Source organism: Erinaceus europaeus, chromosome 17 (genome assembly GCF_950295315.1).
Source record: "Erinaceus europaeus chromosome 17, mEriEur2.1, whole genome shotgun sequence".
NCBI classification, from domain to species: domain Eukaryota; kingdom Metazoa; phylum Chordata; class Mammalia; order Eulipotyphla; family Erinaceidae; genus Erinaceus; species Erinaceus europaeus.
In genome coordinates, this window is record NC_080178.1 from 64,263,903 (window position 1) to 64,277,852 (window position 13,950).

Genomic DNA, 13,950 nt, shown 5'->3' on the forward strand with positions numbered 1-13,950 from the left:
AGCTGGGCACACAGTAGGTGTGTGCTTCTATGTCCTCTTGGAGTGTGGGGGTGGAACCAGCAGGATGGGGTGATGGAGTTTAATCCTCGACCCTTCTCAGGCCCAGAGCCCAGAGCTTCCTGTCCCCAGCGGCTGCTCTGATCAGCTCTGACCAGCTTTCCTCATATCTTGCTGGCCTCCCAGGGCACTGGGGGATGAATTAGTGATGACAGCATCTCAGCATTGCTATGACGACCAGGAGGAGTTCTTAGCCTCCAGCAGGGGCTGCAGCAGAGGCCAGGGACCCCTTGGCTCTGGGTCTCTGTGCTGGTATGTGTAACAGGGCTGGAGCCCGAAGGGGAGTACAGGGAGGGGGAGACAGGGTGGCAAGGAGCAGCAGCCAGAGCTGAGGACTACATCGGGGTGGACCAGAGTTCATTCGTATTGTTACAGCCTAAGGGGCCAGGGGCCTTTGTGACAGTTTTCTGTATCTTCCCCTCTTTTCTGATCTATTTTGCTTGTTTTTTTTTCCATTCTTCCCTTCCTCCCTCTTCCTCTTACACTTACTTCCTTGATCATTTTTTCTTTTTCCTTCCTTTTTTCCCTTTTCTCTTTTTTATCGCCACCAATACTATTTAATTTTTTATTATCTTTATTTATTTACTGGATAGAGACAGCCAAAAGTTGAGAGGTAGGGGGAGAGAGAGAGAGAGGGAGACCTGCAGCCTTGCTTCACCACTTTTAAAGCTTCCCCCCTGCAGGTGGGGACCAGGAACCCGAACCCAGGGCCTTGCACATTGTAACGTGTGCTTGACCAGGTGCGCCACCACCCAGCCCCGCCACCAGTGCTCCTGCTGAGGCTTGGCACCACTCTCGGCAGCCAGCTTTTTCTTCTTTCTTTTATTTGATAGGACAGAGAGAAATTGGGGGGGGGGTAAGGTAAAGACAGAGAAGGAGCGAGAAAGTAAAACACCTCAGCATTGCTTCACCACTTGTGCACCCAGGTCCTTCCATGTGGTAACGTGGACGTGGGCTTAACTGGGTGCATCACCATTTGGCCCCTTCCTTGAATATTGAACCCTGTCAGAGACCCTAATCTGCCCACTTCTTCCACCCACCCTGGGAATCAGACTGGCATGAACTTTTGCCATAGAAGTTCAGTGTTAGATGGGGGCACAATTAATATGTCCAGGTTTGGGCCCCAGAGAAAGTGTGTGGGAGCCACAGAGGCTCTAGAGGGTCTGGCTGAGCTCTGTCCAGGGCTGAGCAGGCAGCATTGCAGGGGAGCTGTGCACTGGAGCTTGATATGCTAGAAGGAAGCTTGTTCATGGAGAGGCAGAGGTCCAGGGGTTAACAGGTGTGATGGGGAAGTGACAGAGTCTAGCACTGCCTAAGTGAGGAGGAGGAGGATGAGGAAGATGGGGAGGAGCGGGAGAAGCACCGGGAGATGGTGGAGGCAAGGTGCTTGCCATTAGAAGGGATTTGTAGCTTGTCCCACTGTGAAAAGGGGCCCTGAGATTCCTGTTCTTTGATTCGGAGATGGGAAAACCACAGTCCAAAGAAGCAGTGACATATCAAGCTCTCTGAGGTCATTAGAGGCAGATGGAGATTGTGGGCTCTGCTGTGGTCCTACTTTATCCCTTCTTTTGCCCTGATCCTGCTGGGCAGGATTTTTTTTTTTTTTTTTTTTTGTAGCTAATGGGACTGGCCTGGTCCATGAGTGGCTTTGCCTTGAGCTTGAATGAGATTAGCATGGACATGTCTGAATTTAAGGCGCTCCCTGCCTCCTGCAGATGCATTGGCTAGGCAAGTCAAGTGTGTGGTGGTGGTAGTGGAGAGGGGGGTCCAGGCAAGGACTTGGGGAGTCAGGGGTGTCGCTGAGGTTGGTGAGAAAACCAGGTCAGAAACGTGGGTATTGGGGCAAAGCAGTGATGCTCCTGGTTGAGCACATGCCACCGTGTGTAAGAACTTGGTTTCCAGGAGTTGGGCAGTAGCACAGCGGGTTAAACACAGGTGGCACAAAGTGCAAGCACTGGTGAAAGGATCCCAGTTTGAGCCCCAGGCTCCCCACCTGCAGGGGGGTCACTTTACAAGCAGTGAAGCAGGTCTGCAGGTGTCTATCTTTCTCTCCCACTCTCTGTCTTCCCCTCCTCTCTCCATTTCTCTCTGTTCTATCCAACAACGACGACATCAGTAACAACAACAATAAGAACTACAATGATAAAACAACAAGGGCAACAAAAGGGAATAAATAAATATAAAAAATAATAAAAAAAGAACTTGGTTTCCAGCCCCTGGTGCCTAACTGCAGGGGTTGGAGTGGGGGAGCTTCAGGAGCAATGAAGAAGCCATGCTGCAGGTTTCTGTATCTCCCCTTCCCCTCTCACTTCTCTATCAAAGAGGGGGGAAGTGCTGCAGGGAGCAGTGGATTAGTGGTGAAGGCAGTGAGCCCCAGTGACAATCCTCATGGGAAAAAAAAAAAGTGGGTCTTTAGGTTCCCAGCTCAGACACTGACACATCCCTTTGCTCCAGGCCACAGGGACCTTGGGTACCATGAGGAAGCTAGTGCATCCCCAAGCCCCTTCCATCCCTTCAGGGCCTTTCCTGGGCTGGGGCCTGTTGTGGCTACAGCATCTCTGGATGTTCCCAGCACCATGGTTCTGAAGAGGAAGCCGAGGTGCCCAGGCAACAGTGTTACTGAGGCACTCAGGAGCCTTGGAGCCTGCCGCCTTAGCCTGCCCTCAGTTTACGTACACTCTTCCCCACACCGCCCTCACCCTCCCTTAACCCACTGCTTGAGCAAGCAGCATTGCTGGGCTCGCTAGCTTTGATGGATGGCCTTGCAGCTCAGGCCCCCTTCCACTCCCCTCCGGATGCTGGGCTGTTAGCCTTCTAATCACCAGTCCTGCTGGCGGCTACCACACCATCCATCTCCCCACTCAGCTTCACTGGCACAGGTGTTTTTAGATGAGTACTGTGGGCCTCCTTTCTCTGTGGCTGAGCTGGGAGTTTGACTGCAGCCCCTCATCTGCACAGTGCCCTCACCTGCATGTGAGCACATGCACAGTGGTGACAGTGATGGCAGGTCTAGGTAGCAACGGTCTGTGCCGGGCTTTGTGCAAGAGCTCTGCAGCATTGCCGGTTCCTTCTGCTCATCAAATACCATTGCCATCCCCACTGAACAGACAGGCAAACTGAGACCTAAATGACTTACATAAGCCCACACAGCCAGGAAGCATAGAGGAGCTGGCATTTTTTTTTTTTTTGCCACCAGAGCTGTTGCTGGGGTTTGGTGTCTGCATAATGAATCCATTGCAGTCTCCCCAATCCCACTTTTCCCCTCTTTCTTTTATTGATAGAACAGAGAGAAATTGAGAGTAGACAGAGAGATAGGGAGAAAGAGAGGCATCTGCAGCACTGCTTAACCACTTGTAAAACTCCCCCCCCCGCAAGTGGGGACTGGGGGCTTGAACTTGGGTCCTTGCACATAGTGATTTATGTGCTCTACTGGGCACACCACTGCCTAGCCCCAGAGCTGGGACTTTTAAAAAGATTTGTTTATTTATTTATGAGAGAAAGAGAGAAAGAACAGAAATCCAGAGCACCACTCTGGCACATGCAATACTAGGAATCAAACTCAGGACCTCATGACTGCAAGTCTAACACCTTATCCACAGCACTACCTCTGGGGCAGTAGGTACTCGGATTTACATCCAGGTTGTTCAGCTCATATCTTTCGTTTGCTTCTCCTCTGCTCCTGTGGCAGATATGTGCCTGTGTAGCCATGGGAACGTGCCAATAAAACACACATCATGGACAGCACACATGGACACACCACAGTGTGGAACATGCACTCCACACAGGCCCTCTTACCCCTACCTGCCTGGGCCAGGTGAGGGGTGGCTGGTCATTGTCACCCTGTGGCACTGACCATCCAGGGGGCCTGCATGGAGGAGGCAGCCCTCCAGGCAGCAGAGGGGAGTCTGGGAGGCAGTGAGTCAATCATCCCTGCAGTACTGTCTTCCAGGAACTGGGGCCCAGGGGAGTACAGGTCGATACTCTGGACTGCAGCCCAGGCCCAGCTCTCAGAGGGTGTGGTGGAGTCGGGGTGGGTGAGGGGATTGCAGGGGCCTGTCACTGTCCCCTGCTGCCTCCCTTTCTGCCTGAAGACCCTACCTTCCTACCATGAGCTCTGCAAACTGAGACACCAGTGTGCACTTACTTGCTACTGGTAGCTCTGGTCACAGCGGCTGAGAGGTGAGCACAGGGAGACCCCTGCAGGTTGGGGGTGGGGTCTGTGGAAGTCCTCAAGGTCAAAGTAGTAAGACGGTGTCTGTGGAGTGCTCCCTACCTCTGGGGCCTCCTAGGAGGTGCTCAGCTCGCCCGCCCCATCTTGTCCTTCCCCCGGAGGCTGCAGAGAGTGAGACAGACTGCCGGGAGGAGGTGCGTCTGAGAGCACATGTGCCCCCAAAGTGGCTCTCAGGTGTGGCTGACTGTGCTGCTGGTCCCAAGCGCAGCTACCTGAGACCTTGCCACCCATTCTGACATGGGGAGGCGAGATGCCTGGAGGCAGGTTTGGACCCCTCTCTCCCTCTGAGGAGCTCCCCCATCCCACCTACCTCCCCCTACCCCACAGAGTGGCAGAGGGGCCTCCACTAGGCCCTCGCACCTGTTGTGGGCCCAGGAGACTGGGCTCAGTCCTGGTTCGGGCACCTGCTGGTAGTTAGTGCTCATCTATGACTTTCTTTTGGGGACCTTGGTCTTCTCATGTGTAACAGGTTACCCAGAGGATTAAGTAAATTGTCACTTGTCACAGCATGTCTGTGACTTCCTGCCCTGAGGGGCAGGCTGCTTTGGATTCCTTACAAGAGGCTGCCTACCCAACCCCATCCTGCCATGACCCCTAGGGCTTCTCCTTGACAGCGAGGGCAATGCCATCTTCTCACTCGCTCTGGTGGGGGGACAGGCGTCATCTCTGTCCCAGTACATCTTCATGGCTATCCAACCTCTGGCTTGGGACCAGGGCGTGAGTGTCTGCTGTTCAGACAGTGTCCATCATCTATGCAGGGCAGGGCAGGGCCTGTCGGGGAGGAGTGTGAGAAACCTGGGCCTGTGAGCAGGCTTCTGAGGGTTGTGCCTGCATGAGTCTGTGATGCTGGAGTCTGTGATTTCAATGGAGAGCAGGCCAGGGAGGAAGGGGCAATAATGGGGCCAGCATGGGACTCTGGTGGCCTCAGTGCCTTTGTACACCCATTGTCTTACTTCTCTGCTCTCTGCTTCCCTCCTTGAGTTGCTGGCCAGTCCTTTCCTCTTCTATTGTCCGGCTGCCTCTATACTACGTCTTGCTACAGGCTCACCTCCTGTGGCTCCCTTCGGGCTTCCTCCTATTTCTCCTTACTCTCTCTCTTCTTCCTGCAGCTTGAGCTCTGTAATGATGTCTCCCAGCCTCTGGACTCCCTTTGTCTCTGCAAGTCTCTCTCCATGTCTCTTATTATCTGAGTCTCTGCCTCTTCTTTCCTCCCCTTGCCTGACCAGCCAGGGCAGCCATCCAGCCTGGAGAGGAAGAAACCCACCCTCCCTCTCTCTTGCTGGCTTCCCTGGAAGGCCTCCACCCACCCTGCCTTTCGCCTCCGCGTTGTTAGGCCCGGGGCTGGTAGCACCTGGCTTCCATAGCAACTGCTGCCTAGAAACAGACGCCAGTCTCCAGCCCCATCACCACCACCACCACCACCACCACAAGTCTGTGCAGATCCAGTGCCTTTGGATCAATAAGATCAGGAAGCCTGACAGGCTGCAGCACAGGGAAGCGAGAGAAGTGGATGGCAATCTGTGCCTTCTGGAGCTGGGGCTCCAGGGCAGCTCCCCAAACTAGGAAGGGCCAGGAGGGAGGCAGCCTGCAGGCTTGGGCTTGTGAAGGGCCAACTTGGTTCTCTGTTCTGCTGTTTCTAGCTGTGGGACTTCAGAGGCAAATAAACTCATATCCTGGGGCCTCAGTTTCATCAGCTGTAAAATTAGGCTAATGGTATCGGGATTAAATGACACTCAGCCAACCGGAAGACTTGGTGTTTAGAAAGACAGTCGCTTGGTGTGTCCCTCCCCAACCCTGAAAGTCATGTAGGTTTCATTAGCAGAGAGGCAGGCAAAGAGGTGAAGGCTGGCCGTCACCTCAATGGGCAGGGCTGGCGGGGACTACTGGTCCTTCAGCTCACAGATTGCTGGCTCCAAGGAAGTGGAAACCTGGTGCTGGATTCATGGCGCCACAGCAGCTCAGGCTGTTAGAATTCGAGAGACCCGAGGCTCCTGTGCCAGTGCTCACTTTCACAGAACGCAAGAAGCACAGCCTCCTAGAATAATGTAATCTGTAACAAAGGTTCAGAGTTCTTAGAACACAAAGCTCGGGGAGTTCCTAGAACCTCTAAGCCTCCTAGCGTGACAGTGTCTGGTTTGGCAGGGAGTGTGCAGAGCACAGGGGCCTTGGTCCTTGTTACTTAGTCTCTTTTGCCTTGACATCCCAAGTGAACAAACCTCTGAGCAGCCCTGTTATGTGCATATGCACATGTGTACACACATGTACAAATATGTATAAGGGGTGTGTGTGTGAGGGGTTAAGATGTGTGTATGTATAGATATATGTCTGCAGGATGTATTAGTGTGTGTCTGTGGGGGTGTGTTTGGGAGGGCTGGGGGTCACTGGCCTGTGCAGATAGAGATACTCTTATATGGGGCCAGCCCAGGAAGAAGGAAGGAAGGCAGGTCTGAGGCTGCAGCTGCCTAGGTGGGGATGCAGGCCAGCCTGCCAGCCAGGACTCAAGAGGGAGCATTGTCGCCCAGCCTCTGAGGGTTGAGTCAGAGCAGCCCCTCCAGGTCCTGCAGAATGGGCGTGATTGCTCAGTGAAGCTTTGGGATCCAGTGAGGGGATGGGGTTCAGTGGGGTTCAGTGAAAATGTGGGTTTTAGTGAGAGGAGGGGCTTAGTGAGGTCTTGGGGAACCACCAAAGGAATAGAGGCCTCAGTGAAGGGGTAGGGACTCATTGAGGGGTTGGGGTGAAGTGAGGGAATGGGACTAGTGATAGTGGAGTCCAGTGAAGGAGTGGGCTTCATGGAGGTTGCCAAGACAAAGGTTATTGAGTTAGTCTCTGAGTTGCTCAGACTCCTGAGGAGGGAGGATGACAGGAGACCCTTCAGCCCACTTGCCTAACTCCACCCCAAACTGGAAGAAAGGGTGGCAGAGCTGCTGTGAGCTGAGGTGGCCCTGACACCTCCCCTCCCCTGGCATGTTCGGGGAGGATGTGACAGGCTGTTGCAGTGAGAGGAGTCCGTGCCACTAAGAGCCAGTCTGTGCCACTAAGAGCCATCCTTAGGGAGGGCTGACTGTGGAGGGAGTGAGCCCCCCATCCTGGGTGTGGACACAGAACTGAGTCAGACCCTGTCTCTCCCTGGAGGAGCACCTAGCATGAAGAGTGAGACAGCAGCACTCACTCAAATGCAGTCAGAGAATCCTGACATAGAGCAGAGGTGGAAGGAGGTGGTTCCTGCAGTCCACAGTGGTTTTGGGGGCAGATCCTCTGGGTCAAGCCTTGTCCCAGGTGCCAGTGCCAGGTGCCAGGTGCCTAGTGTTGGCTGAGAGCAGAGCAGATGGAGGGTAAAGGGACAGGCCAGCTCCAGGTTGGTGGGTGGTGAGGACAAGAATCCTGCGGCTCCCTTGCCAGCTAGGGCCACAGAGGGGGCTATCTGCTGCAGGCAGAACAAACACATTTGCAAATCCTATGGAGACACTACGGACCTGATGAGACCTGTGGCTGACCCACCACACTTGGCCTGTACTCTGCTGCATTCATTGCTCTGGAGCCCATCCTGCCTTCCTAGAGTCAAGATCCATATTGTCTCCAGAGCCTGTGTGGAGCCAGACCCTTCTCTGTGTGCCTGGACTGTACCTAGATGGTGTCCGGAACTGGACCCAGTGACTCAGTGTGGAGGACAGCATTTCCCCGGGAGAAAGGGCCTAGATGAATCAGCCCAGTGAGATGGGGAGGCTGGGGAGCTAAGAAGTGAGGGGCGCACTGAGTCACTCTCATAATGGGAGTGGGTCCCAGAGCGAGAATACAGAGCAGACCCAGGTATATATACCCACCACAGCCCCTCCATTAGGTGTGACTTGAGCAAACGCATGTGCATTCACCTGCCATACTGGGACAGCCACGCACCTGGATACACTCACCTGCACGTGTACATGCACAAACCCATCTGTGCACACACACATGCACACATGTTCAGCTACCACACAGAAGTACCCCGAGCCTTCACAAGGCTTTAGGCTTCTAGAATTATGTTTATGCCCTCTCCCACCTCCTCCCACATCCCACCAACAGGCCAGGCACACACCCAGGCCCTCTCCAGGGCCGGCGTGGTGAGGATAGCTTCCTCCAGAAGATTTCTTGGATTGCCCCTTGGAGGATGGGACTGGTTTTTGGTCCAGGAGCTCCAGTCCAGGCTCTGTGGTGGATCAGTTCTTAATTATGGTTGTTGGACTTGGTGCACTTAGCAGACCTGGCTGCCCAGCTCATCCTGCCTGGATCCCACTTCCCTCCACCCGAATAGCCTGGACCCTCAGAGATAACCAGGCCAGCCTCTACAGTGGTTGAGAATCCTGAGGCCACCAGCATGCCATAGGAGATTCAGGTTCAACCTGGTCCTGGCTGTTGGCACCTCACAGACCCACAGGACACATTGCTATGGGCGCTCAGGGCAGAAATGGGGTCTATGGGGGATCTGCTGTGTGTCCCTCAGCCCCAGATGAGGAAGTGCTTTGTGGGCACAGTGCCCACAGCAGAGGAGACAGCATTATTATTAGCATAGGGAGGGCAGTTTCCCGAGCCAGACCTGAGGTCAAGTTGACCCAAGTTGACAGGCTCTTAGCTGAGTCACCTGTTCCTGAAATACTCAGTCTGAGGTAGCTAGGCCTCTAGGCGGCTTAAGCAGTCCCTGAAGTGAGGAGATGAGAAATGGTGAGCTCTGGACCAGGCACCCCTAAGCCAGTGTTGGGGGCACAGCTGGGGCTGGACTTCCTTGTGGCAGAGGAGGGCAGAGTGTAAGACCACCCAGGGGGCAAGATGCTTGTAATTCAGGCTTTTCCAACTTGGCAACATACCAGAAGATCAGAATCACTTGACAGGTGGGTGGGGGCTGGGGGTGGCAGCATAAAAATATCTGAGATGTGGGGGGGGTCCCTGGGCATCAGCATTTTAAAGTGCCCCCCAGTTGATTCTCATATGCATCTGGGTGAGAATCCAGCACAGAATATAGACGGGGTGGGGGGGGGGTGGGGACAGGTCCCTGTGGGAGAGGGGAGAAGTCTAGTCATAAAGGGTCCCTTCCCAGTGACAGCCAGGGCAAGGGTGACCCAGTAAGTAGCACAGCAACAGAGCACAGGACTTGTAGGTGTGAGGGTCTGAGTTCCGTCCCCAGCACTGCATATGCTAGAATGATGCTCTGTCTTTCTCTTTCTCTTGCTTTAATAAACAAATGAGAGAGAGAATATGCATGTGTGCCAGGGCAATGCCAGTCACTTTGCCACCTTAAGGAGCATGAGGCTTCCTCTTCTGAAAGAGACTTGGTTGGAGAATTTCAGGGACTATATGGCATGTAAAAATACAACAGGAAAAAGTCTGATCACTGAAGGTAGTGTCTTGACATTTCTCTGAGATCTAGAGAGGGTCAGTGCCCTGCCCAGGGTCACACAGCAAAACTCGAGCAGGGCTGGACCTCTGCCCTCTGAGGAATGCTTGAATTGGAAGGTTGATTACTGAACCTCTTGGAGCTCAAGGAGACACAGAGCCAGTTTAAGCAGCTCTGACCAGTGTCTGCAGCAGATGCCTCCTGGGTACTTATTCTATCCAGGCTGCCCAGGGCCCAGGACTGAGCTGGTGATGGGTACTTGGGATTTACCAAAACTGTGCCGGACTGAGACTCAGTTCTCACAATAACCCCTACACCAGTCACCTCCTTTTACAGAGCAGGAAACGCAGGCCAAAAATGGAGTTCCTTTTCTGGGCCAGCACCTTTACACATCCGGGCCCTTGTAATTTTTGCTAGAGCATTCGTAAGTAGGACAGATTGCCCCTGGTCTGAAGAGACTACAGAAGACATTGTCCTGGCCTGGATCACTTAGTGACAGGCAAGTTCCCTGATCCCCCCAAACCCCCCAACATGACTCTAGGAAAAATGGGAGGAGGGAGTCCCAGAGGACAAGGGAGCAACCTAGGAAGGACTCCTGGAGGAGGTGGCCTTTGAATGATAGATAAGTGGGTTAGTAGGATCTAGAGGGTACTGGGGGTGGGGTGAGGATGAGTCAGTCACCCGTATGGGTAGGCAGGAAGTGACAGTGTGAGGTCCTACTGAGCTAGTGTGGCATTAAGCTGTACAGGGTCTGATGTGTCAGGCTGAAGTCTTGGGCTTTATTGTCCTGGGTAGCAGGGAGCCATCAAAGATGTGTGAGCAGGGGAAGCCGCATGTCCAGAACCACAGGAGAGAACCTGGTGTGGAAGCCCCTTCCCACTGGTGGCCACACAGCTAGGGAGCCTGTGTGCTCGGTGCCTGGACAGTGTCCAGAACTGGACCCAGTGACTCAGTGTGGAGGACATCATCATTCCCCAGGGGAGAAAGGGCCTAGATGAATCAGCCCAGTGAGATGGGGAGGCTGGGAAGCTAAGAGGTGAGGGGTGCACTGAGTCACTCTCATAATGGGAGTGGGGTGGGTGGGGTGCAGAGAGAGGAACTAGTGGTGCACACGGAAGGATTTAGGTCAGATGGCATCAAGGACTGGCAGATTGCCTTCCTACCATACTGGAGTTTGATGCTTCTGGCAGATCTGAGAAACAGGCCTGGAAATCCGGAGGGCAATCTGACCGAGGCCATGCAGCAAGTCGCTGCCAGTGTTCAGGCGAGAATCTAAGGCACCCTGCCCCTCAAACTCATCCCAACACCCCAGGCCATCCCCGCCCTGGCCTTCCAGCTAGTTGGGGCTCACCCGCCCCGCCCGCCCCGCTTCTCTCCGAGACGAGTAGGGCCGGCTGCGCTGCTGTGTCCGGACAGCAGGGGGCGCAGGAGTGTCGTGGCTGCCGCGGTCACCAAGCCCAGCTGCGGCTCTGCGGAGAAACGCGCCCGGCGAGCACCCATCCCAACGCGGCACCCGGGACTGTGTGGCCCTGGGGCATGCATCCTGTCGGGCCCCCGGGGGCCACCTGCACTGACCGCCGGCCAGGGCTGGGGGTGCAGCGCCTCACTCGCTGCCGAGCGCCGGCCTGTGAGCTCGCGTGTCTGTGCGCACGTGTCACCCTCGCGCACTTGCTCCCGCGCCGCCCGGGGCCTGTGCGTCTCGCGGCGACTTTTCCTGCCCCCCCAGCCCCGCCTTTTTTTTTTTTTTTTTTTAAGAAAGGAGCAAGCTCTGGGGTCCTCGCAGCTGTTTCCCACCCTCTCGCCCTGTGCTGGGCTGTCTTGGGGCTGGCTCTCTCCTGGCTCCTGGACAATCTAAGTGGTTGGGGGCAGGGAGGGCTGATGGGGCCCCCTGAGACGTGTGACGAAGCGGCCAGAGGTAGGGAGCAAGGCCGAGTGCGGGGGCCTGCGGGGCACCCTAGCTGTGGACCAGCGGGCGGGTGCGAGACCCCGAGGTGGAGGGAAGTCGCGTGGGGGCCGCGGCGCGGCTGTCGGAGGCTGCGGGCGGGCGGGGCCGGGCACGAGGAGGCGTGGCTAAGGCGGCGGGGCGGGGCGGGGGCGGGAGGGGGCGTGGTTGTGTCCGTGTGGGCGGGGCCTGGGCGGGCGCCCGCGCGGACCCGTTGAAGCTGTCGCGGACGCGCTGACCGAGCGCAGCGGCGGGGCAAGCGGGCGGCGGGCGGCGGGCGGCTGCGAGCATGGTCCTGGTGCTGCACCACATCCTCATCGCTGTTGTCCAATTCCTCAGGCGGGGCCAGCAGGTCTTCCTCAAGTCGGACGAGCCGCCGCCGCCGCAGCCATGCGCCGACAGCCTGCAGGTAGGGCTCCCCCACCCCCGCCCCGGCTGGCCACGAGGAGACCCGGGCTGGAGCCGCCTGCTCCAGGGGCCACCTGCTGCCCGAACCCCCCAGGCTGGGGGCCCCTTGCTACTTCTGAATCCCACTCCTGGGCTCGGACTGTAGCTCCTTCCCGGAGCCCTTGAATGGCAACATCTCCTCAGAGGAGTGGGAACCCCCTGGGTCCAGACTTCACGCCTGCACTGCACCCCTAACCCGCTGAGGGACCCCAAGGTGGCGGAGGGCTCCCTTCAGGTGGGGGACTCGGAGCTGGGGAGGAGTGGAAGACCCGTGACTCTCCGCCATCTGTGTTTCCCTTCAGGCACACGCAGAGCCCCAAAGCCCCCAGTTTTCGACCCCAGAGCCCCTGAGCTTCTACTCCACAGCCTTGGCTGCACCCCCTTCCAGAGTCCCCTCAAACGTCTGGATTCCAGTCCTGACCCAGGACACCCCCAGCCCTCGCCAAGGGTCTCTTTCCATCACCGTCTCTCTCATTCTGTCACCACGCTCCCACCCTGTTGCTGCTTTCCAGATTTTTCCTGAAGGAGCTCACCCTCTCCTCTGGCTGCTCTCGGGGCGTGGAGGCCCCCACTTGCCTGAGTCTTTCTGGGCTTCCTTTCTGTTTCTCTTGTTTGGTGGCTGTTGTCATGTGGTCTCCCTTCTCCATCCCACTGTCACTGCCCCCAGTTGCTCTAGGTCTGTGTCTCTACTCCAGGGTCTCTCCCTAGGGTCTCCTCTGCTTGTCTCAGCCTCCACTTTGTGGTAAGGCGGGGCCAGACTCAGGGCGGGGTGGGGGCAGGTCCCCAGTATCTTCGCCCCTCCCTGTGTGGCTAGGCGTGGCCTGGGCACTGGGTGCAAGAACTTGACCTGGAGGCTCAGCCCTTGGGCAGTGCCCAGGGCTCCCAGGCCAGTGGGGTTGTAGTCTGGTGCGGGGTGTAGTCTATAACTCCCCCATTCCTGCTGTCATTCTTTGCCTGGGGCTTGGGATGGGGGAGGGGCCGGCACAACCTGGTGTCAGTCACCTGTAGGGACTGTCCAGTGCGTGGTGTGCATGTGATCATGTGTGTTGTGTCATCATGAGCAGGATTTGGGGGGACTTGTGGGGGCCTTTGATGAGGACTGTGAGTGCAGCTGGGGGGCTGTGGTGTGGGTGGGTGGGTGGGGTAGCTGGTTGTATGATAATTGTGTGTGTAGGGAACTTGTGCATATGTGATTGTATGTCTGTCATCACGGGGTGTGGGAGGGACAACTCACCCTGGGCATGGAGGGCACGGTTGTGTATGCCATTGGCTGGTGTGTTATACAGGAAGAGCCACTGGGCTGAGGGCAAGAGTGGAGATGAAAGGTGTCATTGGGTGCCTCAGCAGAGCCAGGGGGCAAGGGGAGTGTTTCCAGCTGAGGTGACTGGCATGGAGTCAGTGGCACGTGCTGGGCTTATCTGGGGGAGTCTGTTGGGGCCTATGTGTTGGTGTTTGGGTGTCATGTGCGGTGGCTGTTTGTGTAACTCGAAACAGTGCAACAGGCTGGGTCAGGGGCCAGGGCAAGGAGCTGGTTGACAAGGTATGTGTGGAGGAAGTGGGCTGGCTGTCTGCTGAGGGGCTGAGTGCCCACAAGAGTGTGACATCCTGGCGTGCTCACATGTGTCCCCATGTCTGGGGGTCATGTGTCTATGCATGTATATATGCATGTGTGTGGTGGTCAATCAGGTATGTGTATGAGTCATGGTGTGGGCATTTGAGCTGGGTGATTTTTTTCAGAGTGACACGTGGATGGTGTGATCTTGTCTCCCAGTGGGTTAGGGGTATTGGATGCTGAGGAGGTGCTGAGGGCTGTGGATTGCTGTAGGGGGTGAGAGAACGTGTGTGGAGTGTGGGTGAAGGAGGTGAGATGTGGCATGTGTGGAATACAGCAGGTGGCCCATAAACATT

General features: G+C 56.1%; 1 protein-coding gene across 3 annotated transcripts in view; it reads left to right on the top strand.

The window, feature by feature from the left end:
- PDE2A (phosphodiesterase 2A) overlaps positions 1-13,950 on the top strand; it is a 102,421-nt gene that overhangs the window by 13,870 nt on the left and 74,601 nt on the right. For 2 of the 3 annotated variants that reach the window (XM_007527495.3, XM_060176889.1), the window contains exon 2: positions 11,935-12,004. In XM_007527495.3, coding sequence (XP_007527557.2) covers positions 11,935-12,004 — 70 coding nt within the window. Of the gene's footprint in view, positions 1-11,810; positions 12,005-13,950 lie in introns of those variants that run through there. The other variant, XM_007527496.3, reaches the window with a different exon arrangement.